Source organism: Gracilinanus agilis, chromosome 1 (assembly GCF_016433145.1).
Source record: "Gracilinanus agilis isolate LMUSP501 chromosome 1, AgileGrace, whole genome shotgun sequence".
NCBI lineage: Eukaryota > Metazoa > Chordata > Mammalia > Didelphimorphia > Didelphidae > Gracilinanus > Gracilinanus agilis.
Window position 1 is genome coordinate 345,272,336 of NC_058130.1, and position 27,573 is coordinate 345,299,908.

At 34.8% G+C, this 27,573-nt stretch overlaps 1 protein-coding gene across 1 annotated transcript in view; it reads left to right on the forward strand.

Annotated features, from left to right (window-relative positions):
* Positions 1 to 27,573, forward strand: part of TENT2 (terminal nucleotidyltransferase 2) — a 97,803-nt gene that overhangs the window by 12,873 nt on the left and 57,357 nt on the right. Inside the window, exons 5-10 of the mRNA XM_044663291.1 lie at positions 12,668 to 12,782; positions 12,903 to 12,994; positions 15,544 to 15,610; positions 20,803 to 20,872; positions 24,902 to 24,978; positions 25,423 to 25,551. Coding sequence (XP_044519226.1) covers positions 12,668 to 12,782; positions 12,903 to 12,994; positions 15,544 to 15,610; positions 20,803 to 20,872; positions 24,902 to 24,978; positions 25,423 to 25,551 — 550 coding nt within the window. The remainder of the gene's footprint in view (positions 1 to 12,667; positions 12,783 to 12,902; positions 12,995 to 15,543; positions 15,611 to 20,802; positions 20,873 to 24,901; positions 24,979 to 25,422; positions 25,552 to 27,573) is intronic.

Genomic DNA, 27,573 nt, shown 5'->3' on the forward strand with positions numbered 1-27,573 from the left:
CATAGTGACCAAGATCGAAAAAGGAGGCAAGAAAAGGTAGAATTTTAGAATCCCCAAATAATTTAATTTTAATTCAATAAATATTTATTTATTAAGCACCTACAAGCACACTGGAGATACAAGGACAACAATGGAACCAGCCCTATCTTACATGAAGTCTTTATTTTGCTGATCTGTCATTGATAAATATAAAACAAAGGAAATAAAGGATGGAGAAAAAACTAATAATTGGGAGCAGTTAAATGGCTAAGTGGAAAAAGAGCCAGGTCTGGAGTTGAGAGGACCTGTATTCAAATCTAGACTCCTACATATTTCTAGCTGTATGACCTTAGGCAAGTCACTTAACTCCAATTGCCAAGCCCTTAACCTGCAGTTAAGACAGAAAGTAAGAATTTAAAGAAACAAACAAATTAAAAAAATACTGAGAGTATCCCAGAAATGTCTCTAGAGGATGTGGTACCTGAATGGAGCCTTGAAAGGAAGGTAAAAGATTCTAAGCAGCAAGGATAAGGATATAATACATTTCAGATATAGGGGGAATAGCTTGTTTAAGGAGATGGTATATTTGGTTTAGAAAAGAATTAATTTTGTTTGACTGGAATATAGGAGATCATTGTGAAATATGGCCAGAAAATTGGTAAGAGAAACTGTTGGAAGCCTTAAATTTCAGACTTAATTATTTGGATTTCATGTGAGTAACAATGGAGAGCCACTGTGCCTTAGGAACATTAGTTTGAGAGCTTTATGGAAGATGCGTTGGAGAGAAGAGAGTCTAGAAGCAAGGACATAAATTAGAAAGCTGTTATAGTAGTCCAAGTAAGTGATGATGAAGGCTTGAACTTGAATGTAGTTGCTATGTAAGTGACTGGAAGAGGATGGATTTGAGTGGTATTATGGAGAGAACTGATAAAATACTTGGCAACTGATAGGATGTGGAGATTGATGGAAAGGGAAGGGTAAAGGACAACTCTGAGGTAACTCTGGGGAGCAAGAAGCTGCTACTTTAAACAGAAATACATGAATTTGTAAGCGGGGTAGGCTTAGAGAGAAAGATAATTCTTTTTTTGGGAGTAAGGTGAGTTTGAGATGCCTGTGGATCATCCAGAAGGAGATGAATAACAAGCAGAAGATATTTAGTAAGTTCAGAAGAGAAGTTGTAAATATTATTCAATCTGTTTACAAAATCACTAGAATGTAGACTAGAAATGCTTATGCTACTTCCTACATAAATTAGAATGTGAACTCCTTTATAGCAGGGATTGTTTTTGCTCCTCTATATTGCCTGGCACTATGCCTGGTACATGATAAACAGCTTAATAAATAATTATTGAATGATTGATTGATCTCTTAAACCACCATGCACTTTTATTTTGCTGTTAAAGTGTTACCTAGGAGCCTATTCTTATTTTACATACTATTCTAATAACTTGAGCTTCAACCCTTGAGCACTTTGCAGGTAGGAGATTAATTATTAGCCCAGCTCCAAGTAATTCATGTTCCAAAACAGTGATCTCCAAAGTTAGGGGCAAGGCTTGACTTTAGGGGAGGGAGTATGATACTCATTAAAGGGAAGGAAACGGGCCACATTTCATATCTCTTGCCCCCTGAGACACAGCCTCAGACAAATCACTTCATCTCTTTGCCTTAAGTTTCTTTATCTGTATAGTGGGGATAATAATAGCACCTACCACCAGGGTTATTTGAAGATAAAATGAGATAATGGTAAAGAGCTTCATATGTGGCACATAGGAAGTGCTATATAGATGTTGGTTATTATTACTATTAACTGTAGTCATTTGTTGATTTGTCTCTAATTTGTCATCTTCATGTCACCCCCTTTAATATTCTCCTACACTTCCCTCTCCTACAACTGACCTCCCATGTGGCTTAACTGGTGTGAACCTCTCAGGGGGGTTATTATCTTACCAGAACCAGACTCTCAGCAGCTGCAAAGACAAAACTTCCTAACCTTTTCTCCTTCAGTTTACCCATACCCTGAACTCTCTTCCTCATTACCACAGAAACAAGCTTTGTGCTAAGATTTTTAAAAATAGAGTTTTCTTTCTTTCGCCTCTCTTTCTTATTTACCTTTTCATGTTTCTCTTGGTTTTTGTGGTTGGATATCAGACTTTCCATTTAGTCCTGGTCTTTTCTGTGCAAATACTTGGAAATCTTCTATCTTGTTGAATGCCCACACTTTCCCTTGGAAGTATATAGTCAGTTTTGATGGGTAGGTGATCCTTGCTTGTAGACCCAATTCTCTTGCCTTTCTGAATATCGTGTTCCAAGCCTTGCGGTCTCATAGTGTGGAGGCTGCCAGATCCTATGTGATCCTGATTGGTGCTCCTTGATATCTGAATTATTTCTTTCTGGCTTCTTGTAATATTTTTTTCTTTAACTTGGAAGCTCTTGAATTTGTAAATTATATTCCTGGGGGTTGTCTTTTGAGGGTTTAGTGTAGAGGGTGATCTATGGATCCTTTCAATGTCTATTTTGCCCTCTTGTTGAAGAACATCAAGGGCAGTTTACTTGGATAATTTCTTGTAATATGGTGTCCAGGTTTCTATTAATTTCTGTTTTTTCAGGAAGACCCATGATTCTCAAATTGTCTCTTCGAGATCTGTTTTCTTGATCTATTATCTTCTCATTGAGATATTTCATGTTTCCTTCTATTTTTTCAGTCTTTTGACTTTACTTTATTAATTCTTGCTGTCTTGTGAGATCATTGGCTTCTACTTGCCCAATTCTACCCTTTAAAGACTGGTTTTTGGCTATAATCTTTTGGTTTTCTTTTTCTGTCTGGTCTTTCTGGCTCTTCATGGCTTCCAGCTGGTCATTTCTGTTCTTCAGTTTGCTTATCATTTCATTTGATTTCTGAATTTCAATTTCTAATTGTGAAATTCTGCCTTTTAAACTGTTATTTTCTTTTTGAACTATTTCCCACTTTTCTTGCCAGATCTCTTCCATCTTTCTTACGATCTCAGATTTGAACTCTTCAAAAACTTGTGACCAATTTTCATTTTTTTGGGAAGGTTTGGATGTCTTTAATTGTTTGTCCTCCTAAGTTTTCTGTTTTTTTTTTTTTTTTCTGTGCAGAAGTTATCAAGTGTTAGAGCTTTTTTCTTGGTCTTTTTGGTGTTTATTTCTTGGGCCTTGCTTGGCATCATTATGCTTTCTCAGCCAGAAGTCTGATTCTCTTTGTATATAGCTGAGGAGCAATTTTTGCCTGAGTCTACTTTACAAGTCTCCTGGCTTCCATTGTCTCCTAGGCCTCTGCTATCTGGGGTCCCTCTCAGCCTCACTCCTGTACCCAAGGTCTACGCTCTCCAGCCTCCTGGGGTCTCTGGTCTAGCTGTTTTCAGGCTTAAGCCTCTGTGGTCCTAGTTGGCTGCCCAGAGCCTGGAGATTGGCCCATGCTTGCCCCTCCACCTGAGGTTTCCCCCTCGAGTCTCAGCACGCTGAGAGCTGCTTCCACTGTCCGCTGCCTCTCTCAGCCCCGCCCAGGGTCTGTGCTTTCCAGACTCTTGGGGGTCTCAAGTTTTGCTGCTCTCAGGGGCAAGATTCTAGTGGTGCCATTTAGCTGCCAAGGAGTTAGATTTTGCGCCTCCACTTGCCCTAACTCTGGTGCGCAGCCTCTTGACTCGTGTACTGTGGGTGGGGTGATCCTCTGGCGTTTTGATGGGAGCTATTTCCCCTCCTTATAACGTGGAAGTGCCAAATCCCATGTACCTTTGATACTGCACCCTGCTGTGGGGTACCTTCTTTCATCTGGATTTTTTTTTTTTTTTTTTTTTTTTTTGTCCTTTGGAGGTATGCTGGTTGGTTGGTAGTGAGGAGAGTAAAAGCACCCTGCTTCTACTCTGCAGCCATCTTACCCCGGAAGTCAAGCTTTGTGCTAAGAGGTAGAGAGATTTTTTTTTGGTGGGGGGAATTGTGGGGTGGCAGTTTGTATGAGTTGAATGGTAATTAAGGTCATAAAAGCCCCTCACTATTCATTTTTTGGGGGTAAAGATTGAATAGTGCAGGTATTAGCAGGCATGAATGGATTTCTATTTCATTACTTCTACCTCTGAACAGACTTCATATTTCTGTCTATAGCACTTCTAACTTTCTAGTCACTCAGGTTTACAACCTAGGTATTACACTTGACCCCTCGCTTTCACTTGGCCTACTCCCCAGGCCCCCCCATATCCAGTCAATTACCAAGTCTTGCCATTTCTACCTCCACAGCATAATCCATTGCTCTTCATACAGGGTCTCTTCACCCTAGTTCAGCATCTCAGCACCACTTACCTTTACTTGGACTATTTTCCTGGTTTCCTTGCTTCCAGGTTTATCCCTCTCCTATCTTCCACATTAATGCTGAAATGATTTCCTAGAGCATAGATCCGAACATGTCACTCTTTACTTATTAAATTATTGACTCTGTTGACTTTAGGATTTATCTCAAATTTTAATTTCCATTTTGTGTATTTTTGTAACAATTATTAATAAAGTAGGACTTATTTTGACAATCTGTTAACAGATTGATGATGACAGAACTCTAGGGGTTTTTTCTGGTCTGAGCTTAAATTTCTAGGATTAGATGAATCCATTTTATTTTTTTATTTTTTTCATTTAATAATTTTTATTTTTTTAGAAAAGCTAACATGGTTACATGATTCATGCTCTTACTTTCCCCTTCACCCCCCTAACTTCCCCCGACCTCCCATAGCTGATGCACATTTCCACTGGTTTTATAATGTGTTATTGATCAAGACCTATTTCCAAATTGTTGATAGTTGCATTGGAGTGGTAGTTTCGAGTCTACATACACAATCATGTCCGTCTCAACCCATGTGTTCAAGCAGTTGCTTTTCTTCTGTGTTTCCTCTCCTGCAGTTCTTCCTCTGAATGTGGGTAGTGTTCTTTACCATAAGTCCCTCAGAACTGTCCTGGGTCATTGCATTGCTGCTAGTACAGAAGTCCATTACATTCTATTTTATCACAGTGTATTGGTCTCTGTGTACAATGTTCTTCTGGCTCAGTTCCTTTCGTTCTGCATTTATTTTGTATCCTGCAACTTTGTTAAAGTTGTTGATTATTTCTACAAGCTTCTTAGTTGATTCTCTAGGATTTTTTAAATAGATCATCATATCATCTGCAAAGAGTGATAGCTTAGTCTCCTCCTTGCCTATTTTGATACCTTCAATTTCTTTTTCTTCTCTAATTACAACTGCTAGTGTTTCTAGTACAATGTTAAATAATAGAGGTGATAATGGGCATCCTTGTTTCACTCCTGATCTTATTGGGAAGGCTTCTAATTTATCCCCATTGCATATTATGCTTGTTGATGGTTTTAGATATATACTTTTTATTACTTTTAGGAAAGGTCCTTCTATTCCTATACTTTCCAGTGTTTTCAATAGGAATGGATATTGTATTTTGTTAAAGGCTTTTTCAATATCTATTGAGATAATCATGTGATTTTTGTTTGTTAGATTGTTGATATGGTCAATTATGTGGATGATTTTCCTATTGTTGAACCATCCTTGCATTCCTGGTATAAATCCCACCTGATCATGGTGGATAATCCTCTTGATCACTTGCTGGAGTCTCTTTGCTAGTATTCTATTTAAGATTTTTGCTTTTATGTCCATTAGGGAAATTGGTCTGTAGTTTTCTTTCTCTGTTTTTGATATACCTGGCTTTGAAATCAGTACCATATTTGTGTCATAAAAGGAATTTGGGCAGGACTCCTTCTTTGCTTATTATATGAAATAATTTGTATAGTATTGGGATTAGTTGTTCTTTGAATGTTTGATAGAATTCACTTGTGAATCCATTTGGCCCTGGTGATTTTTTTCTTAGGGACTTCTTTGATGGCTTGTTCAGTTTTTTTTTTTTCTGATATTATTCTGATATATCTGGCATTATTCAGGTATTCTATTTCTTCTGCTATTAATCTGGGCATTTAACATTTTTGTAAATATTCATCCATATCACCTAGATTGCTATATTTATTGCCATGTAATTGGGCAAAATAGTTTTTAATGATTGCCTTAATTTTCTCTTTCTTAGAGGTAAGGTCTCCCTTTTCATCTTTGATACTGTCAGTTTGATTTTCTTCTTTCCTTTTTTTTCATTAGATTGACTAATACTTTGTCTATTTTATCTGTTTTCTCAAAATACCAGCTTCTAGTCCTTTTTATTAATTCAATAATTGTTTTACTTTCAATTTTATTAATTTCTCCCTTGATTTTTAGTATTTCTAATTTAGTTTTTATCTGGGGATTTTTAATTTGCTAGCTTTCTAATTTTTTAAGTGGCATGCCCAATTCATTAATCTCTGCCCTCCCTATTAATATATGCATTCAAGTATATAAATTTCCCCCTGAGTACTGCCTTAGCTGCATCCCACAAGAGTTTGGTGGGATGTCTCATAATTGTCATTCTCTTTAATGAAATTGTTGATTGTTTCTATGATTTCTTCTTTGACTAACTGGTTTTGGAGAATCCTATTATTTAATTTCCAATTAGTTTTTGATTTACCTGTCCAGGTTCCCTTACTAATTATTATTTTTATTGCGTTATGATCTGAGAAGGTTACATTCATTATTTCTGCTTTTTTGCATTTGTTTGCAATGTTTCTGTGCCCTATTACACAGTCAATCTTTGTGAATGTACCATGTGCAGCTGAAAAGGTGGTGTATTCCTTTTTGTCCCTATTTATTTTTCTCCACATATCAATTAAATCTAATTTTTCTAGGATTTCATTCACTTCTCTTACCTCTTTCTTATTTATTTTTTGGTTTGATTTATCTAGATCTGAAAGAGGAATATTTAGATCTCCCTCTATTATGGTTTTACTATCTATTTCCTTCTTGAGCTCTGCCAGTTTCTCCTTTAGGAATTTGGATGCTATGCCATTTGTTGCATACATATTGAACACTGTTATATCCTAATTGTCTATACTGCCTTTTATCATTATGTAATTACCTTCCCTGTCTTTTTTAATCATATTTATTTTTGCTTTGGCTTTGTCAGAACTCATGATCGCCACTCCTGCCTTTTTCTCATTTGAAGATCAAAAGATTTTGCTCAAGCCCTTTACCTTAAACCTGTGTATGTCCACCCACCTCATATGTGTATCCTGTAGACAACATATGGTATGATTTTGGTTTCTAATCCACTATGCTGTTTGCTTCTGTTTTATGGGCGAGTTCATCCCATTCACATTCAGAATTATAATTATCATTTGTGTGTTCCCCAACATTTTGGTATCCTCTCCTAGTTCTACCCCTTCTTCTTACACTATTTCCTTTTAAACCAGTGGTTTGCTTTAAGCCAGTAACCTTTTTCCCCTCCCTTGATTAACTTCCCTTTCTACTCCCTCCCTTATTATTCCCCTCTTTTTTATTTTTAAGGCCTAATGAATTCCTTCCTCCTTCTTCTCCCCTCCCTTTTTTGACCTCCCCATTCCCCCGCCCCCTTGGTTTATCCCTTCTGATTTTCTCAGTAGGGTTAGATATAGTTCTATATCCCAATGGATATAGCTACTCTTCCCTCTCAGGGTTAATTCCACTGAGGGTAAGGTTTAAATATTACCTCTTAATGCTCTCTTCCTCTCCTTCTTATAATAGTATTCATTCCCTCCCCTTCCCATGCCTTCTTTGTGTGTAATATAATATCCTATTTTTCTTATTCATTCAAGTTTCTCTTGGTGTCCTCTACTATTCACCCCCCTCTTTCCCACCTGCCCCATATTATCTTAGACCATATAGTACTCCAACCTCTCCCTATGAATAATTCTTCTAATTACTATAATAGTGAAAACTATAGTAGTGATTAGAGTTCACTACAGAGAATTACACAATATTTCTCCACATAGGAATACAAATAATTAGATCTTATTGAAGCCCTTAAAGAGGCAAATTTAAAAAATAAGTTTTCTTTCTTTCCTCTCTGTTTCTTATTTACCTTTTCATGTTTCTCTTGATTTTTGTGTTTGGATATCGAACTTTCCATTTAGTCCTGGTCTTTTCTGTGCAAATACTTGGAAATCTTCTATCTTGTTGAATGCCCATACTTTCCAGTGGAAGTATATAGTCAGTTTTGATGGGTAGTTGATCCTTGGTTGTAGACCCAATTCTCTTGCCTTTCTGAATATCATATTCCAAGTCTTGTGGTCTTTTAGCATGATGGCTGCCAGATCCTGTGTGATCCTGATTGGTGCTCTTTGATATCTGAATTATTTCTTTCTGGCTTCTTGTAAAATATTTTCTTTTACTTGGAAGCTCTTGAATTTGGCTATTATATTCCTGGGGGTTGGCTTTTCAGGGTTTAGTGTAGAGGGTGATCTATGGATCCTTCCAATGTCTATATTGCCCTCTTGTTGTAGAACTTCAGGGCAATTTTGCTGAATAGTTACTTCTAATTGCTCAGTTCTAGCCTTTAGGGACTGGTTTTCGGTTATAATCTTTTGGTTTTCCTTTTCAATCTGGTCGTTTCTGGTCTTCAGTTACTTGCCTCACTTTCCAATTGAGAAATTAAGCCTTTTAAACTGTTATTTTCTTGCCTGATTTTGGTTTCCATTTTGCTTACCATTTCATTTTATTTTTAGGCATCTTTCTCCAATTGGGAGTTTCTGTCTTATAACCTGTTAATTTCCTTTTGAGCTATTTCCCACTTCTCTCGCCAAATCTCTTCCATCTTTCTCATCATCTCAGATTTGAACTCTTCAAGAGATTGTGACCAGTTTTCATTATTTTGGGAAGGTTTGGATGTTATTGCTTGTTTGTTCTCTGCTGTTTGCTCTGTTGTCTGGATTTTCTCTGTGTAAAAGTTGTCAAATGTTAAAGATTTCTTCTTGTTGATCTTTCTCTTCTGGGGTACCTGATTCTGGCTTGCCATTGTTAGCCCAGTGCCTTCTCAGCTTTTTCCTCACACTCAGGGTCTGTTTGCGCTCTCTAGGCTCCTGAGTCTAGTTGTTCTCAGGATCAAGCCCTCCTGGTGGTCCCCTTGCTTGATCCTCTGCTCGAAACTCCTTTAACAGTCTCAGGGTGCTGCTTCCACAGTTGTGCACCCGTCTGCACTCCCCACTCAAGGTCCAAGCCTGAGCTCAGGATTCTTGTTCCGCACCTGTGTCCACACCTTCACCTGCGGCTGCCCTCAATGTCTGCGTTCAAAGTCCGCAGGTTCTTTAGCCTCTTGGGGTCTTAAGTCTTGCTGCTCTCAGGAACAGACCCTGGTGACCCCAGATAGCTGCCAAGGACTTAATGGGTGCCCCAAATTTGCTCTAACTCTTGTGAGCTGGCTTTGGCCCTGTAGGTGGTGTGGAGGGAGGGAGGGGTTGCTCAGTTCGTGTTTTAGTGAGAGCTGTTTCACCCCTTTATAGCATGGAAATGCCCCGATTCCACATACCTTCAATGCTGAGCCCTGATGTGAGGTCCCTTTGTTCGTCTGGATTTGTTTTTCTGTCCCCTTGAGTAGTCCTATATGTTTCGGTTAGGAGAGATTGAACTGCTGCTTTTTACTCTGCCACCATCTTAACCTGGAACTGAATCCATTTTAATTCAATAAGCATTGAGAACCTACTATGTTGAAACCACAGTAATCAGGGGCTGGGGGTACAAATACAAAAGCAGAGCCATTTTTGTCCTCAAGTACTTGCTCCAGAAGAGAGACAATATATACACAACTATTTATAGTACATGGAAAACTGAGGAGGGAGAGAACAGTACTCAGTCAATCAAAGAAAGCTTCAGGGAGGATGTGGAAATTGAACTGAGCCTTAAAGAAGAAAGAGAACCTGAGGGGAATCCATTCTAGAAATAGGTGACAGCTACCTTGTGCAGGTACACAGATTGGAATATTGAGTTCAGGGAACAGCTTGAACCCATCCTGATTTATTTTTTGTAGTGTTTGACATAATTGATCACCTCTTTCTTGGCTATTCTCCCTTCTCCAGGTGTTTGTAACATTGTTCTCTTCTGGTTCTTTTTCTGTCTATTCAACCCTTCTCCTTGGTCTCCTTTCCTGGTTCTTTATTCCTGGCACATCTACTAACTGTGAATGTCCCCTAAAATTCTGACCTCAGCCTTCTTCTCTTCTTCCTTTAATATTAATAATAACAGCAACATTTTTCAATAACAATAATAGCTAATATATAGATAATGCCTGTTATTTACCCACCTGTTGTGTGTAAATTAGCTCATTTATTTTATATTATCTCATTTGATCCTCACAACAACCTTGGGAGATAAATGCTCTATACTATTTCATTTGACGATCTTATTGGTATCCATGGATTTAATTTTCATCTCTATGTAGATGATGGTCAGCTCTATATATTCAACCCTAATCTTTTCTTCTGAACTGCCCATTACCCAAGCCTGTGGTGTCACTTTCGACCACTCATTGTACTTTATCTCACATAGTCTGTGGTAGAATCTTGTTATTTTACTTCATAGCATCTCATATGGCATAGCCACCTCTTGCCTAGGCTTTTGCCATATCTTAACTGGTCTTCCCGTCTCAAATCTGTCTCTAGTCCATCCTCTGCCTATCTAACAAGGTAATTTTCCTAAAGAAATAAGTCTGATTCCTACTCAGTAATCTCCTTATTGCCTCCAGGGTCAAATATAAATTCTGTTTGCCATTTACAGTTCTTTATACCTTTCCAATCTTCTTTCTTTTTGCTCCCATTCATTTAGTCTATGATCAAGATACTGTAGCCGATAGCAGCTTGTGAATAGTACATCCTATTCCCTGTTTCTCCCTTTGTACTGGCTATTCCCTGCTTCTGGAATGTTCTGCCTCCTCATCCCCACCTCTTAGTTTCTTTTGCTTCCTTTAAGAATCAGATTATTCCCTACCTTCTGCAGTTGGCCTCACCTCTTAAACTCTCTCCACTCCCCAGCTACTTAGACCTTCTCCCTTATTATGCCTCCTGTCCACTCTGTATGTGACTTGTCTGTCTGTAGTTTTTTAGACGCCATCTCCTTTTGCCTTTCTTTATACTCACAGAGCTTAGAATCATGCCTGTCATGTAGTAATTGCTTAAGAATATTTGTTGACTGATTGACAGATAATTTGAAACTGAATGGAGTAGTCCAGTTGAAAATATAGAGATGTAGTGATGGGAAATAATGTTAAGTAAGGTGAACCAGAACCAGATTACCATTTAAATTATTTTAAAATTTTATAAATTTTATTTTAAAAAACTTAATGCAGTCAAGACATTCTTCCTCATGCATTTCTCAAATTACTGAAGCTGTCATTGAAGCGCCCATTTCTTTCTATATCCTCAGAGATGAAGAACAAGGAATTGACATCTTATGTAACCTGCTGTACTTTAAGATTAATGTTCAATCATTTCAGCCTTATTTTTCCTTCTTAAATAGGAATATTTTCTTTTGTCTTTTTATTGGGTTGTATTCTTCATCTTTTTAAACTACTATTCCAACCTTTTTCCAAATAATCCATATTTTATTGTACCATAATTCTAATTGAGGTCCTTGTTAATGCTAATTGCTCTCTATAGATCTTAACTATTAGAGTAGTTTCTCTTGTATTTTAAAAATATTTTCACTAACTTCTCCCTACTTTTTTAGAGATGTTTATCAGAGATCCTGCTTCTTGATTTAACACAGATATATAGGAATATTATACGTAAAATTGGGACAGGAAGAGATGTTAGTGTATAGCAGGGGACTGTCTTGCAGTGGATGTCTTAATAGCAAAGTGGAGATCAGGTTGTAGTAGGCTAGATACATAATTCTATATGTGTCCAGATGATTAGAATTTATTCTGTCGGTGGAAGCAGGATCTGAATTCTTACTTGGCTATTATTGGTGATGTGTATTTGTGTATTATTAACTTTGGCTATTGATTCCTAAGATGGAGGACACTTTAACTTTAAATTATTTAAATTATTTAATTTTTTATTTAATTTAAATGATTAAATTTAAATTTAATCATAATTAATATATAATTATTCATAATTAATATTTAATAACAAAATTAAACAGTTACATTTAAATAATAGATTAAATAAAGTATTTAAATTATTGATATATTTGAATTATTTAAATTAAATTATTGATATATTTGTCCTCTCTAAATGACTTCATATTTACTTTGTCTCTATTTTGTATTTACTTTTCTGTGTAAATATTTCCATCTAGGGAGAAGTAAGCTCCTTGAAGACAGGAACTATCTAGCTTTTACATTTGTATTTTCAGCACCTAGCTTAGTAGTACTCATAGGTGCTTAATAAATATCTGTTCAATTGAATCGAATTATGAACTTTTTATTGATTACATACCGAAAAAGTGACACATGCTTTACTAGTAAATTTATGTTAACATCTGCAGTCTTCTTTCAACCTTTTACCTTCCCCTTTTACTTCCCCTCTTAAGGAAGGAATTATAGTTTGTAAAGGGGCCCATTCTATTCATGCAAGTGAGAGAATGGTTATAGAGATAAATATATATACATTTCTTTGGGTTTTAAGAACAATAAATAGACTTTTTGAGAATAGTAAGATGAAGGCAGCTAAAATTTTATTGACAAAATTTGTTAACTAATAATTGAATAATAGATTTGTCAAAATTTTGATGAGGAGTTTTTTAAAAAATTTCTGAAACTACTGAATTTATAAAGTTTTTTTTGGGGGGGTATAAAGTTGAGTCAGCAGGTTTTGGACTTATTTCAAGTGTGTCAGCAGCAATCGTGTGATTTGAAGAAGAAAGAACTCTGTCGAACACAATTGCAGAGAGAAATTCAACTGATATTTCCACGTATGTTTTCTTTATGTATCCTTAATCAAGTATATATTTCAAATTTTAATACTATTTGATAATTAAATTATTTTATAATTTCATGGCTTTGCCTTTTTTTTTTTTTTTTTTTTTTTTTAGATAGCAGGCTCTTCTTGGTTGGATCCTCATTGAATGGGTTTGGTACAAGGAGCAGTGATGGTGATTTGTGCCTGGTTGTTAAGGAGGAGCCAGTAAGTAGCTAAAATTTTTTTTAAAATTTCTGTATCAAGGTCAGTCATACAAAAATATAAATTTTAACTAATTTATGCTATAATGATCTCATATTAATAACTTATTTTCTTGCTTGCATGTAACTTAAGAGAGTTGCAATAATTCTGTCTCTCTTAAGGCACATTTAGGAGGACTATATCAGGAGTTATAGAACTACCAATATTACATAAGATTTTGGGGTCAGAAAATGGTAGTTACTTTTGTGCATTTTCCTGAGACAGCTTCTGTTTTGAAAGGTCATTGAACAGTGCTATAATTTATAGGAAAGAAAAGAGCATTAGATAAAAAAATGTGCTTTTTCCTCCAAATTTAGACTTTTGAGTAATGGCATATTATAAATATTTATTTTCTTTGACACTCAAAAATACTTTCTCATTATTTGGGGGAATAAAAACATTTGAATAATGAGAATTTTCTCTCATAATTTCCATGATTCACCTGACAATAATGACGTCTGGTAACTGCAAGTCAGAAAAATGTCTTGTTTCAGAAAATAATTGATATTTCTTGAGTATTTAGAATTGTATAAAAAGTGAGAAAATACCTTTGGAATGTTTAAAAATGAGAGATTTGCAGAAAGCTCAATTAAGACCGCATTATCACACTGGGCAAGTCACTTAAACTTTTTGCCTAACCCTTATTATTCTTTTACCTTGGAATCAATATGCAGTATTGATTATAAGATGGAAGGTAAAGGTTTAAAAAAACATAAAAAAGAATGCATTACAAGCAGCTAGATGGCTCAGTGGATTGAGAGTCAGGCTTAGAGGCAGGAGGTTCTGGGTTCAAATGTGACCTCGGATACTTTACTTTATAGTTTTGATCCTGAGCAAGTCCCTTAAGTCCAGTTGCCTAGCCCTTACTGCTTTTCTACTTTGGTGATTCTAAGACAGAACAGTATGGGTTTAAAAAAAAAAGAATTACAATTCTTAGAATTGATATTACGTATTGGTTCCACTGAGGAAGGGGCTAGGTAATTGGGGTTAAGTGAATCTTTGAATCTCTTGGCCTGGCTCTCTATCCCATAGCTCTCTGTTCCCTGCTAACCTACCTCTTTAATAAAAAAAAAATTGATATGTTTTTCCTTATAAGTTTTGCCATAAGTTATTCTCTTTATTTTCTTTGCACAGACTAGTGTATCAGGCATCCTTTTAAGTAGAACATTCTCTTAACAAACATTCTTGTTGATCTACAATGCAATAATAATTGATGCTCTTTTTTTTTAAAACCCTCACCTTCCATCTTAGAATCAATACTATGTGTTGGTTTCAAGGTCGAAAGTAGTAAGGGCTAGGCAATGGGGGTTAAGTGACTTGCCCAGGGTCACACAGCTAGGAGGTGTCTGAGGTCACATTTGAACCCAGGATCTCTCATCGTTGGGCCTGGCTCTCAATCCACTGAACCATCCAACTGCCTCCAACTGATTTTTTAATGATAACCTAGAGGCACTATAACAGTGATGTTGAACCTATGGAATCGGTGCCAAAGATGGCATACCAAGGGTTCTTTGTGGGCATCTCTTCCTCCCCCCAACCCCCTTGCCTCCAGAGTTTGTTATTAGAAAGGCAGAGTGACTTGGGCAGAACTGCTCCTCTCCAAGAGCCTGATGACATTTTTTCACATACACCACCCCTCTGTCCAGCAGCCCAATGGGAGAATACAAGGGGTAAAGTGGGTGGCTCACAGGTGGCAGAACTGAGAGCAGAGTGCTTGGGCCACTCCCCTTCCCCTCTCCATGTGCCTGAGAACATTCCTCATTTCTACTGCCCCTCCACCCAGAAGCCCAATGGGAGAGCTTCCTCCCTCCCCGTTTGAGAAAGTTGGGGGGGGCATGACATGCATTTTCAGGGGTCTGGGGGGTTGGGCACTCAGTTTGGGTGGGGAAGTTGAATGGGGGAATCTGTCTCTAAAAGGTTCATCATCACTGCACCATTAGAATCTGAGATCTTTTCCTATATCACCAAGTAAGGATTGCATTAAAATCAATATGCTTTAATCATATTTTTTTTCTTGAAAGTTGGTAATCCATAGTATAACTCTGTTGACTAGAATTGTGGATTAAAGATGAATTCTCTAGTTGCAATAGATTGTGATTTTTAATTCCTGGAGGCATTTAAGGAAAACTTATTTACTCTTTAAGCTTTAACTTGTTATTAGTGTTTCTCATTGAATTTTATGGTCACTAATACATTAATAACTTAGACAATATACAGTAGTATTCTGTTTTGTTGGAGATATGGTTGCCTTTCATAATTTTATTAGGTGGAAGGAACTATATGATTGTTTTTCAGGGTACACCTTCAAATTCAAATTTAGATAGAAAATTTAAGATGTGATCTAGAAAATTTTCAGATTTAAAGGATTTAGGTATGTTTATAAAAACTTGAAAAATAAAAACTCACTTCTGTTACATTCTTTCTTTAAAAATTTATGCTCCCTTTAAAGACTAGGTATGGAGAATGAGAGGGTGTGGAAAAATGCATTTACAACTTTTCAATATTTATTTCAGGTAAATCAGAAGACTGAAGCAAGGCATATACTCAGCTTAGTCCAAAAACATTTCTGTACTAGACTTTGTAAGTCCCAGATGCTTTGAATTCATATAATGCCTAATATCTCCATGATGTTGTAAAGAATATGTATTCCAGTAAAGCTAATTCTATTTTTTCATTGAATTCCAACATAATTTTATATGTGAAAAGTGATGATACATTTAACATATGTATTTAACTCCTTGTACTCTGGGGGACATACCTATATATATTATATTTCTGATGTTAACAACAATAATACTGACCTGCATTTATAGGGCACTTTAAATTTTGTAATACAGTCTCTATATATATACTACATGTATTTCATTTGACAGTTACTATATTGTCTAGTAGAGGAGATAATATATACATAAAGAGCTATAAAAAATAGGTGACAAGATATCTCTCATGGTACACAGATGCTATAGTAGCTTACATGGTACAAATACATAACTGTAATTCCACCTAGGGTGATTAAGAAAGACCTAAGGCTTTATTTTGGGGATGGACTGTCTTCTCTTACTTTCTCTATACTTTCAAGTGGTGGCCATATCATCTATGGTTTTAATTGCCTCTGTGTAGACTACTTTGTGATTTTTCAGTTTAGCTAATCTTTCTCCTGAAGTCTAGTTCCATATCACTGACTACCCATTGGACATTTTGATCTGGATGTCTGGTTGAAGTTTCTGACTCAACATGTCAGAAACATGTCTCATATTTGAAACAGAATTTATCTTTGTCTTAAAACTCATTCACTTCCCAACATCCCCTATTTGAGTTGTGGTGCCACTCTTTACAACTCTTTACTCTCTCCCAGTCCATGGTCTCATTTAATTGCCAAGACTTCTTGATCCTATTTCCACAGCAGCTCTTTTATTCAGTTTCCTTCTCACACAGCTGTCAACCTAGTTCTGGCTCTCTTCACTTTCACCTTGATTATTGCAGTAGCTTTCTAATTGGTCATCTTGCCTCAGTTCTCTTCTCTATAAGCCCTTCCATTCTCCACACAGTGATTTTCCTAAAGCATGGATCTGACTGTTCTTATTAAACTCTTATGGCTTCATCTTCCCATTAGGATAAAATGCAAGCTCCTGTTTGGCATTTCAGAAGCTGGCCTCAGCTGCTTTTCCAGACTAATTATAAAGTTCTCACTGTTGTCTGTTTTTTAATCCAAACAAACTGTCTTTCTTGCTTTTTTCTGTACTCTACATTCTGTTACTATACCCTGGCTTTTCCCCATGCCTGGAATTCTACTCTTTCCTCACCTTTTGCTTTTGCAGTACTTAGTTTCTCTCAAGACTTATTGCAAGTGCAGCTTTCTTATTGAAACCTTTCGTGATTTCCTGAGCTGCCTTTCCTCTTAAAAATTACCTTGTGATAGCTGTTGTTTTGCTCATTAGAATTTACATTCCTTGGGGTCAGTCTGTTTTAGTTTTGGTTTTGTGTCTCTAGAACCTTGCATAGTCCCTGGAATGTAGTATTTGACTTTATAAATGTTTGTTGGTTGATTGATTGAGAAGGTAGTATTTGATTTGTTTTTAAAAATTAAAAACCATTGTGCAAGAAAGGGGTTGTAAAAATCAGGTTGTGGCTGCATTTTGTCCATGGGGCAGTAGTTTACAGACTCCTGCATTAGTAGGAGGGCTGGCCTTAGAGTCAGTATTCAGGTTCCCATCTCATTTCATCCACTTACTTGCATGACAATGGCAGCTGGGTAGCAAGGGTAGCTAGATAGCAAAATGTATAGAGTTCCCAGGTCTGAAGTTAGGAAGACTCATCTTCCTGAGTTCAGATCTGGCCTCAGACACTTACTGTGTGAACCCTAGGCAAGTCATTTATCCCTGTTTGCCTCACTTCCTCATTTGTAAAGTAAGCTGGAAAAGGAAACGGCAAACCACACTCCAGTATCTCTATCAAGAAAGCCCCAGATGGGATCGTGAACAGTTGGACACAATTAAAACAACTTAAAAACAAAAAACTTAGGTGACATTGGACAAATCATTTAAACTTTCTGGCCTCACTTTCCTTGAATGGTGAAAGGGTTGGACTAGATTGATAAATCAATAAGTGTTTATTAAGTGCCTACATACTTCTAAGGTCTTTTTCAGTTCTAAATTGTTTATCCCATTCAGTACCTGTTTTCTGCAAGGTATAGGGGCAGTGATATAGTCATGGATATTTTCTTCAGAACAATGTAAGCTCTTTGTGAGTAGGGATTGTTTAATGTTTCATATTTGCATCTCCATTAACTAAAATGATGTCTAGCATCTATTATATGTTTGCTTAAATGCTTTTTGATTAACACACCATAGACTCTTATTGCAAATTTTTAATCAGATGGAAAGAATACAAGCACTTATAATAAATAAGACAGGGACAAGTGAAATATGCACAAAGGCAAAGTGCCATGAGAAATTTTTAGAAAGGAGAAATACTTTTTGTTAGTGGGTGGGAATGAGAGTTTTTATGGATGAGATAATGTGAGAATTGGATCTCAAGAAGAGTATGAGGGAATGCAGTGTATAAGAGATGGTAATGGGGAGAAGGAGGAAGTCATTTGACCAAAGGGATAGAGACAGAAGAAATACAGAGGGAAATTATAATTTCTTTGGAATGTGGTCTTACATATAGAGGAGTAGTGTGAGATAATGCCACATAGGTAGGTCAAAGCCAAAGACAGTGACCTCCAGGCCCTGGAAAACTTGGGAGTAAAGGAAAACCTTTAAATTATTGGCTTGCTCACTGTATAATGGACATTGTAATGCTGAAATTATTCTAAAACCTCAGAATTTTCCCAGCAATATCTTGCTTTCTTAATCAGCTTCCACTCTACTATTTTTCATATTGTAGGAACTTTTCTTTCAATCAGAATTCTTTCAATCAGATATCTTGTTCTTTTTAAACTCTTCTGGTTCTCCTACTTCTCTGCTCCTTATCCAGCAATCAACAAGCATTTCAAAAGGGTCTGTTATGTTTTAGACACTGCTCATTAGGCTAGAGACACAAATGTTTCAGACACAATGTTTTCAATCCCTCTCCTTAGGTAGGCCACATTCTACTAAAGGTATGTAATATGGTCACAGATGATTAAATACAGGATGGACACATGCATATGCACACGCATGTGCTTGCTCACAATTTGGAGGATGACACTGAAAACCTGGGGAATAAGGGAAAGGTTTTTGAAAGAGTTGATACTCAGAACTAACTAAACCATGAAGAGTTTGTGAGGTGGGGAGTAAGTATAATCATCCTGAGAAAAGAGTGGGAAGGCAGATTGTGAAGGACTTTCTCTAGTACTGCAGAATCACCTGACTCTGAGTTCTTGGCTTCTATTTAATTCTCTTTTTTCTCCTTTTGCCATACACCACTTAAAATTAGACTATAACAATTATTAGACTTTAATTAATTAATTAATTAATTAATAGGATGAATTGAGTATATAGGATTATATATAATAGAATTAGTAGACTATAATAATTATAATAATTAAGTTCTAGGCTGTAAGTTTTGTGTAAGGAAATTAAACTATTGTTGCAATATAGAACGTGGAAATTTAAGCGTTGGAAAATAATATCTATAACAGACCAAGAGCTGGGTGGGACCTCAGGGACTTCTAGTCTAATTTTATTTTTTATAAATTTGGTCCAGCCTCTTTATTTTACAGATAAGTGAATGAGGCCCAGTTAATTTTGAAGGTGAAAAATACTGTACTATGAATTTCCTTAATGCACTTGAAAGAACTTAAAGGATGAAACTGAATATGGGAAAATAGTTTGCCTTTTCTCCCTGCTCAGTTTTCTTTGTACCAGTCTTATTTATGTACATACTATATCTCTCTAGTAGAATGTAAGCTTGAGAGCAGGGATAATTTTCATAGTTTCTGTATCACAGTTGGCTAGCATAATGGCTTGCACATAACAGGCATTTAATAAGTGCATATTGAATTTAATTAGAAATTCGAGTTTTTGATTAAATTCTTTTTGAAATCTGTCATTGTTTTCTATTTAATTTTGCTTTAATGTAACTAAATAAAGGCTGACAAAATATCAATTTGCACTGCCCATTTTGTAGAATTGGGCATTTTTGTTTAGAAAGTTTTTTTGGGAGGGGGTAATAATTTCTTTTCAGAATAAACATGGATTTAATGTTAATTTTTTTGGAATTGAATGGCACTGTTTCAACTCAATTCTCCCTGATTCTCAGCTGAATTTTTATTTAGCTATTTTGGAAATGGCATTAATCCAGTGAAAATTATTTAATTCATGTGGTTTAAAAAAAAATGCTTTTGAAATACAGACTCTCAGGGTAGACTGGTTGTCTTAGAATTGGTGCTACTGATTGCTATTTGATTGGTGTGACTTACTGTTGTTTAATAAATGAGGGTTCTACTGTTAATTCAGCTAACATTCATTAAATGTTTATTATGTGCTAGGCACTGTTAACCTCTAACAGAACAAATGCAGATAAAAGAAAAGGTAGTCCTTGCCCTCAAAAAATCTTGCATTGTCTTGGCTGAAGATAGTTCATAAAAATCAGCTGAAAGGCAGGTGAAGATACAGATGAAAGATTAGGCAAAAGTTGTTTCAGAGACAAGAGTCCTAAACGGAATAAACTCTGCTGTCTTTCGTATAACCTGTTTGTTCACTCTCTCTTTCTTACTTTCATCTGTAAAATGAGTGTGTTGAACTAAATCTCTTTAGGCCTTTTCTAGTTTTGAGAGTTAATATGATGAAATTTACCAAATATTGTGGATATACGTGTATATCACTTGGCCTTGGCAGCCAGATGCTTGAATAATTACTACTTCTCTTTTAGAATGAAGTTAGAAGAAGTTAGTGAGCATGGTAGAGGGATATTATATGAGTAAAACCATTTCACAATGAAATAACACTTGAGTAAGTTTTTCCTTAGTCATGTTAGGGTGATCATTACACATAGAGTCAAAATGCTTAGTGGAATGAACAGGTATCTGATATCTCATATCCGATATAAAGAAAGTACAAAAAAGAGTTTTCAGGCAAAGTGCTAATTGACTTCTGAGGAAGGAGCTGTTGCTATCATCTAGGATTGTGGTTTGGTCCCCTTAACTTTCAGGATTCCTTTTAGAATTAGTCATTTAGAAAATAAGGTTTCAGCATAGAAAATAATTGAATTGTATGCAAGGAAATTCTAGTACTAAGAACTATAATAAGGTTTTAAAAATATTCACTATTTTTTTCTTACTTCTTCAGCAGGCTACATTGAGAGACCTCAGCTGATTCGAGCAAAAGTGCCAATTGTGAAATTCAGGGATAAAGTCAGGCAAGTAGTTAGTAAACATTGTCTTTTCATTTGTTTTAAGTCATTTGTGGATGTCTTGCTACATTGTAATTTTTATTTACTATTGGTGAGTAGCTTTGTCTTATGAGTTTTCAGAATTTCCTTTTATTGAATCATGTACTTCTTTTTATGGAATATCTGAATACAGAGTACAGTATTTTTGTTTCTAGGATGTTGTGTTCTTCTCATCAGTGTTTTATGAATTAGATAACTTTTATCAATTTGAAAAAATGTCCACATAAACTAAATTCATATTTTGACTTGTTAAATGATCTAGAACCTTTGAAATATCCAGCATTACATCGCATATTTTTATTAAGAACAGAAATTTGAAGAGAAAAATTTTAGTTTACAAATATAAGCATCCTTTCCTAACTGAATGTATTTACATAAGTTGTAAATGCAGGTCTAGGTTGAAAATCCAGAATGATATACTGAATTTTGGGTTATGTGATGCCTTTCACTAAAAAGCTTTATTTTCTAGAATTATTTAGCCTTTTCTAGTAATAAGTAGTCTCTTTATGTGATTTACTAGACTATGACACTAAGAAGGTAAAGTTGTAGGTATGAATTTGCCTCCTGTACTATATACCTAGTCCCAGTTCTATCTTTGGTTACGTGCTATAGTCACAATAAAATTTAGTAAGACTAAAAAAAAGATGGATCATTGCAAATTCATTATCACTAATGAAAATAGAAGTCCAAAAGCATCTTCTTAATTCTTGTATACAGAAGGAAGTTTATTAGTTGGTACCAGGAAATTCTTTGGAGAGGTTTTTTGAGAATATTTCAGTGCTTATAATGTGCTGATTGGTATGAATTATGACTTCATTAAGATTATTTTTTTCCTTCCATGATGTCCACACACAGTTTTCAGTGTTGGAGGGAAAAAAATGAAAAAAAAAATTAATTTTCATCTGCAGTATTTAAGTAGGATAGGAGGCCAAAAGTTGAATTTTATATTTTGGAGCATATATATATATATATCCTATACTTTTTGAAATTATGCTTTGTTTTTTGCTACCATGGGATTGATTGAGTTTTCATAGCTAGTATATGTACTTTTGTATCTTATTGCAAAGTATGAGATGAAATTATTGCTAAGTGAAAATAAATAAAAGATTGTAAGCCATGGTTATGTAGCATAAAAACATTAAGAATAGTAAGAAGCTATCTTGGAATATAACTGCCTTTTATGTCAAAATGGAACTTTTATTTGCTTTGATTTAACTCATACTTTGCCCACTCCTTACATATTTCATATATAATAGTTTGTTGACACTGCAGGATTTAGTCATTTAATCTTGGATCATGATAAGGAATACATTTAATGAAACCATTTCAATCATCTTCATAAGTAGCCATGCCTAAATGGTACAGAAGTGTTCAGAATTGGTTTCTGTTTTCTATTTTGAGTTTGACACCCCTGCTTTAATAGACCAGATTCCGTCATTGGAAGAGTTTCGTCTTGGATCAGACTTAAAGCATTAATATTTTATGCCTTAATTTTTAGGATATCATCAGTATACTATTTAATAGACTGCCACAGTAATTATTTATTAATACTATTGGCCTAAAAAAGTTAGTACACTTATGAAGTGTAGTACCAGGAAAGCAGGATTTAACTAGTTTATGAACCATGATTACTTTTCTTATCGGCTTCTTAGAAATCAAGTTTTTTGGGGGGCTGGGGCAGTGAAGTAGGGTGGGGTTAAAGTAATCTTCAAGATTGTGATTAACTCGAGTCCAGCTTATTGTGTCATTCAAGAGTAAGCTAACTTTCAAACAGTTTAGATTAAATGTATTTGTAATTTAACATATTCTCTTACCTGAAAATGAAGCCTATAGATAGCCTTAGATAATAAAAGATAATAAAATTAAAGAAAGTTAATCATCATTACGTTGTGTCACAATACTAAAGTAGTTAAGTAATATTTCAAGAGTTCCATATGGTATATAATATATGAAACACAATGAGATTATTTACTCAGAAATTATTTAATGCAAATCATAAAATCCTTGGTCTAATATTAGTTTACATGGAAAAAAGCTGCAAGATTTTAAAACTACTTTAGAGTACAGCTTTCTAGTTGTGACCTATAATCCCACAATTCCCAGCAGATACTCATTTGGAGATGATTTTTATTTAAATTCAGACTAAATCTTACTGTTGTGGAAAATATTGTTACAAAAAAAACCTATAATAGCTAGATTTGTAACTCAATTTATTTCTCCTAAGAATGATTAATTATGAAAAATATTAAATCTCAGCATTAATACTTACTTTGGAGTTATTTAGATTTGAAAAACTAAATATTTTATAAAGAACTTGACATTGAATAATAAAGATAATTAAACTTGTTTTAGTAAATATTTGACCTTAAAATATTAATTTCAATCATAAAGAAGGAGTTCTTAAACTAAGGTACACAGAAAACACTCTGTTCCCAGGAGTTTGTGGTTAGATTTCAGGGGGTCCATGAACCGGTTTGGAGAGAAAATATATATCTTTTTTTCTTATAAACTTCCAACTGAAATTTAGCATTTCTTTCAATTATAAATGTAGTTGACAAATACTATTCTGAGAAAAAGGGGTTTATGATACAAAAATATTTTGAAAAAAAAAAAAACAACACTAAACAGGTTTTTAGTCACTCCCATGAAAACTTTATTATAGAGAGGAAGGTTCTAAGTTCATATCTAGCCTCAGACAGTTCCTATCTGTGTGACCCTGGGCAAGTCATTTAACCCCCATTGTCTAACTCTTACTGCTCTTCTGCCTTGGAACCATACACAGTATTTATTGTAAGGTGGAAGATAAGGATTAAAAAAAAAGAATTATAGTTCTTTGTCCATTAATTCTTATTCATTTTCCACATATGGTATGTTAGTGTGTACTATTCTTCTAGTTATGTTTTATTTGCATTATTTTGTAAGTCCTTCAATTTTTCTCTATCCTTCATATTTGTTACTCTGGATTTTTCAATAATATTCCATTATATCAATGCACTACTGTTTAGGAGGCTGTTTTCATATTTTTGTACTTATATATAATCCTTTTGGAGCATTCATTGAAAAGCTTGCTCTTATTTATTTTTTATAATCTTTAAACATATATTCCCAACAATGAAATGATTGAATGCCAAGGTACAATTATTCTTGTGATTTTTGTATTATCAGAATCTTTTAAAAAAGATTCTACCAGTTTACAGCTTCATCAATAATGAATGAACATTCCTGTTACTCTCTAACTTGCCACCATTAATTTTCATTGGTTTTAATTGCTTTTTGGCAGTCTTATGAGTGAGAATCTTAGATTTGTTTTAATTCTCTTTTTGATTATTAGTTAACCTGAGCATTTTTAAAGAAGTTATTAATAACATGTTTCTTCCTTTGAAAATGATCTGATCATATCTTTTAACCATTTAGTGAGTCCATTGAAATAATAACCAATATAATCAAATTTTAGTCAAGCAATAAAATGCATTATAAACCAACTTCCTTTATGTGAGTTTCACCTGTTAAGATTTTTGTAAAATATTTGTATTCTTAATAATGATGACTCATTTCTGTAACTGAGATTTTTAAACACTTTATTTACAACCACCTTGTGAAGAAGATAATGCAAATATTACTTTCCTGATTTCACAGATGGGGAAAGTAAAACTTAGAGAAGTAAATGATTGACTCACGTCACGAAGCTAGGAAGTGCTAGGCCTAGAGCCCAGTCTGTGCCCTCTGGACTTTGTGAAGTGTTCCATGTCCTTCCTCCCTCCCCCCCAACTATGCCATACTACTTTCACTGTAATAGAGAAGGTAGAAATGTCAGTTAAAAATTTAAAAACTGATGTGTCCAATTTTTATTGTTTCCTTATCTTTGATCTTAAAATTATAGCTCTAGGAACTTTGTTTTCCTACTCTTTTACATTGTTAAGTATTAACTTAGTCACTAGGGAGTTAATATTTTAAAGTTGTAATTTTGATTTTTTGATTATCTTTTTTCCCCTTTAGTTGTGTGGAGTTTGACTTGAATGTAAACAATATTGTGGGAATAAGAAACACATTCCTCCTCAGAACCTATGCATATCGTAAGTTTTTCTCATTTTATTTCTAGCTATTTACAAATTTGTTTTTCTTTAATCTTTAAAATCTAAATAATCCCGAGCAAAAGTTTTTCTGATAAATTCTGATATATACGTATTCTAGAAAACATAATTTATTTGGTTATATATTTTATCCTGTATTATCATTTTCCTATTTGCATATTAGTTTGCTATTCTGAAATTGTTTGCTTCAAAAGTTTAGGTAGACAAAGCAAATATTTTATTAGACTGATTTTCTAAGGGGGTATATTGTTAAATTTGAGAATCAGTTGTAGGATATGTTTATAAGTACAGTTTTTAAGTTTAGGTGACAGTGCATGATGAAATATGAAATTTCCTATCAGACTGCAATTAAAAGTTACTTAAACATTCAAAGTAATTTCATCATTTTTTTCTTTCACTATTTTTAAGTCTTAATTTTGCTTACAGTTGAAAGTCGAGTTCGTCCCTTAGTACTGGTGGTTAAGAAGTGGGCAAGTCACCATGAGATAAATGATGCCAGTCGTGGCACGTTAAACAGCTATAGTCTTGTATTGATGGTTTTGCACTATTTACAAAGTAAGTACAATGGGCTTTTCCCCCTCTAGTTTGTTGAAACTAAAATGCAGTTAAACTTCATCATGTTGTCCTCTGCATTGACTTTGAGAACACATTAGAGACATTTTGCAAGGCTCCATTTAAAGTCAACAAAAATATTTTACTTATCTTATATTGCAGTGAATTTATTGCAAAAAATAACTTTGGAAAACATAAGGAAGTTTGACTGTGTTTTTATTCGTTCACAGTTTTTCTCACTAGTAGCCTCTTTTGCATTAGCGGCACTGTTACATGTTAGAAAGAATTTTTTCCCAGTGTATCTGTTGTGGATTCATTACCTTGAGGCAAATGAATGCTCAGGAGGCCCATTAAATATGCTCAAGCTCCAGTCATCTTAGTTCTTTTCATGGTAGGCAAGAGCTAGATAATGTTTCTGTGAACCTACTGAGGAATTTTACCCCAAGAAAGGTTAGAAGTCATTAATGTTCTTTGATTCAGTTGTTGGCTGAGATCTCTTTTGGGGCTCTAATGTTCTATGATCTTGTGAGTATCATTAGGCTAATTTATTTTAAGGCTTTGGGTGAGATCAAAAAGAAAAGTCCAGTTATCCTGCTTCTTGTTTTTTGGGTGATTCTGACACAAATCATTACTTTTGGCTCAGTTACAGCAGAAACAACATCTGGCTAAAGTGACAAGTAATAACATGAGTGTGCTTTACATTATTAGTCTAATGAAAATTTTAACTTGTTTTGAAAACTTTTTAAAGTAGGTTAGTCTGATGAACAGATAAAGATGGGAACTTTTACTTTAGCATGACTACACCCAGCCTTAGAAACAGTTAGCACTTAAGCTAGCCTTAGGAATATTTTCATTTGGTAATAATAATTTTTGTTTGGTCATTTGGATACAGTACTTATTTCACTTCTGTTCTTTATTGTTGTGCCTTACTTTTTTCCATCTTAAAAACCCTTACCTTCACTCTTAAGAGTCAGTACTGTGTATTGTTTCCAAGGCAGAAGAGTGGTAAGGATTAGGCAATCAGAGTTAAATGACTTGCCCAGGGTTGCATGTACCTTCCTTTTGAAGAACAGAGTAGTTTAAAGCTAAGTTTAGTCTGTTCTTGTGTTTATTGATTAGGCTAATTTGAGCTAAGGTGAATTACTGGTGTGTTGAATGAGAAAAAAACTGAATAAAATTATTTTACATATGTCCTTTTTAAAAAAAATTAGAAATGCCTACTGCATTTATATATTCTTTTGTACTTAAAAAAGGAAAGATGTTTGTGTCTTCATTTAACCTTTTGGGGCTAAGATGGTTAGTCTTTTAATTTTTAAAAATCTTTTCCATTTAACTTGGTAAAATGTATTAGTTAAATTCCTGCATTGAATGGGAGATTGGACTAATTGACATCCAAAGTCCTTTGTCCCATGAGACTAGCTCTAAATTCTATTCTTCTCTGATGTTTTAGGACTATTTTAGTAGAAACTTTTATAAATATTGAGTTGTTGAATTTAAATTTGATTTGAGAGGTGGTAGAAAGTGATTGTAGGAGAAAATATGAAGAAAAGTTTCATGAATGTGTTCTAACAATAGTGTACAGAAGACACTTAAAATTTGGGGATGTGTGCCTTAACTCATCTTTCATACTAGAGTGTAAGCTCCCTGAGGGCAGGATTATTTTTGTATCTCTCATCATGCCTACCTTTATATCTTGCTTATTACCAAGAAAGCACTCAGCAAATTGTTGGATGAATGAGAGAGAAATGATGAGAGAGAGAGGTAGGTAAGGGAGTTAGTTGAAAAGCTGTTTCAGTAGTAGAAGTATGAAATGATGAAGACTAGGACAATAATGGTGACTGTAGAAATGAAGATGAAGAAATTAATTTGAGATGTTGCAGAAGAAACTCCAGTGGCAATAATGGAGAAGTCTGAATAAGGTTCTGAGTTTTGTGGGAAGGGTATCATAATTAGTGGAGTACTGGATATTCAAAGTTTATGTGCTCTGCAGGCATCTGAATGATACAAAGAAATAGATCATAGCTC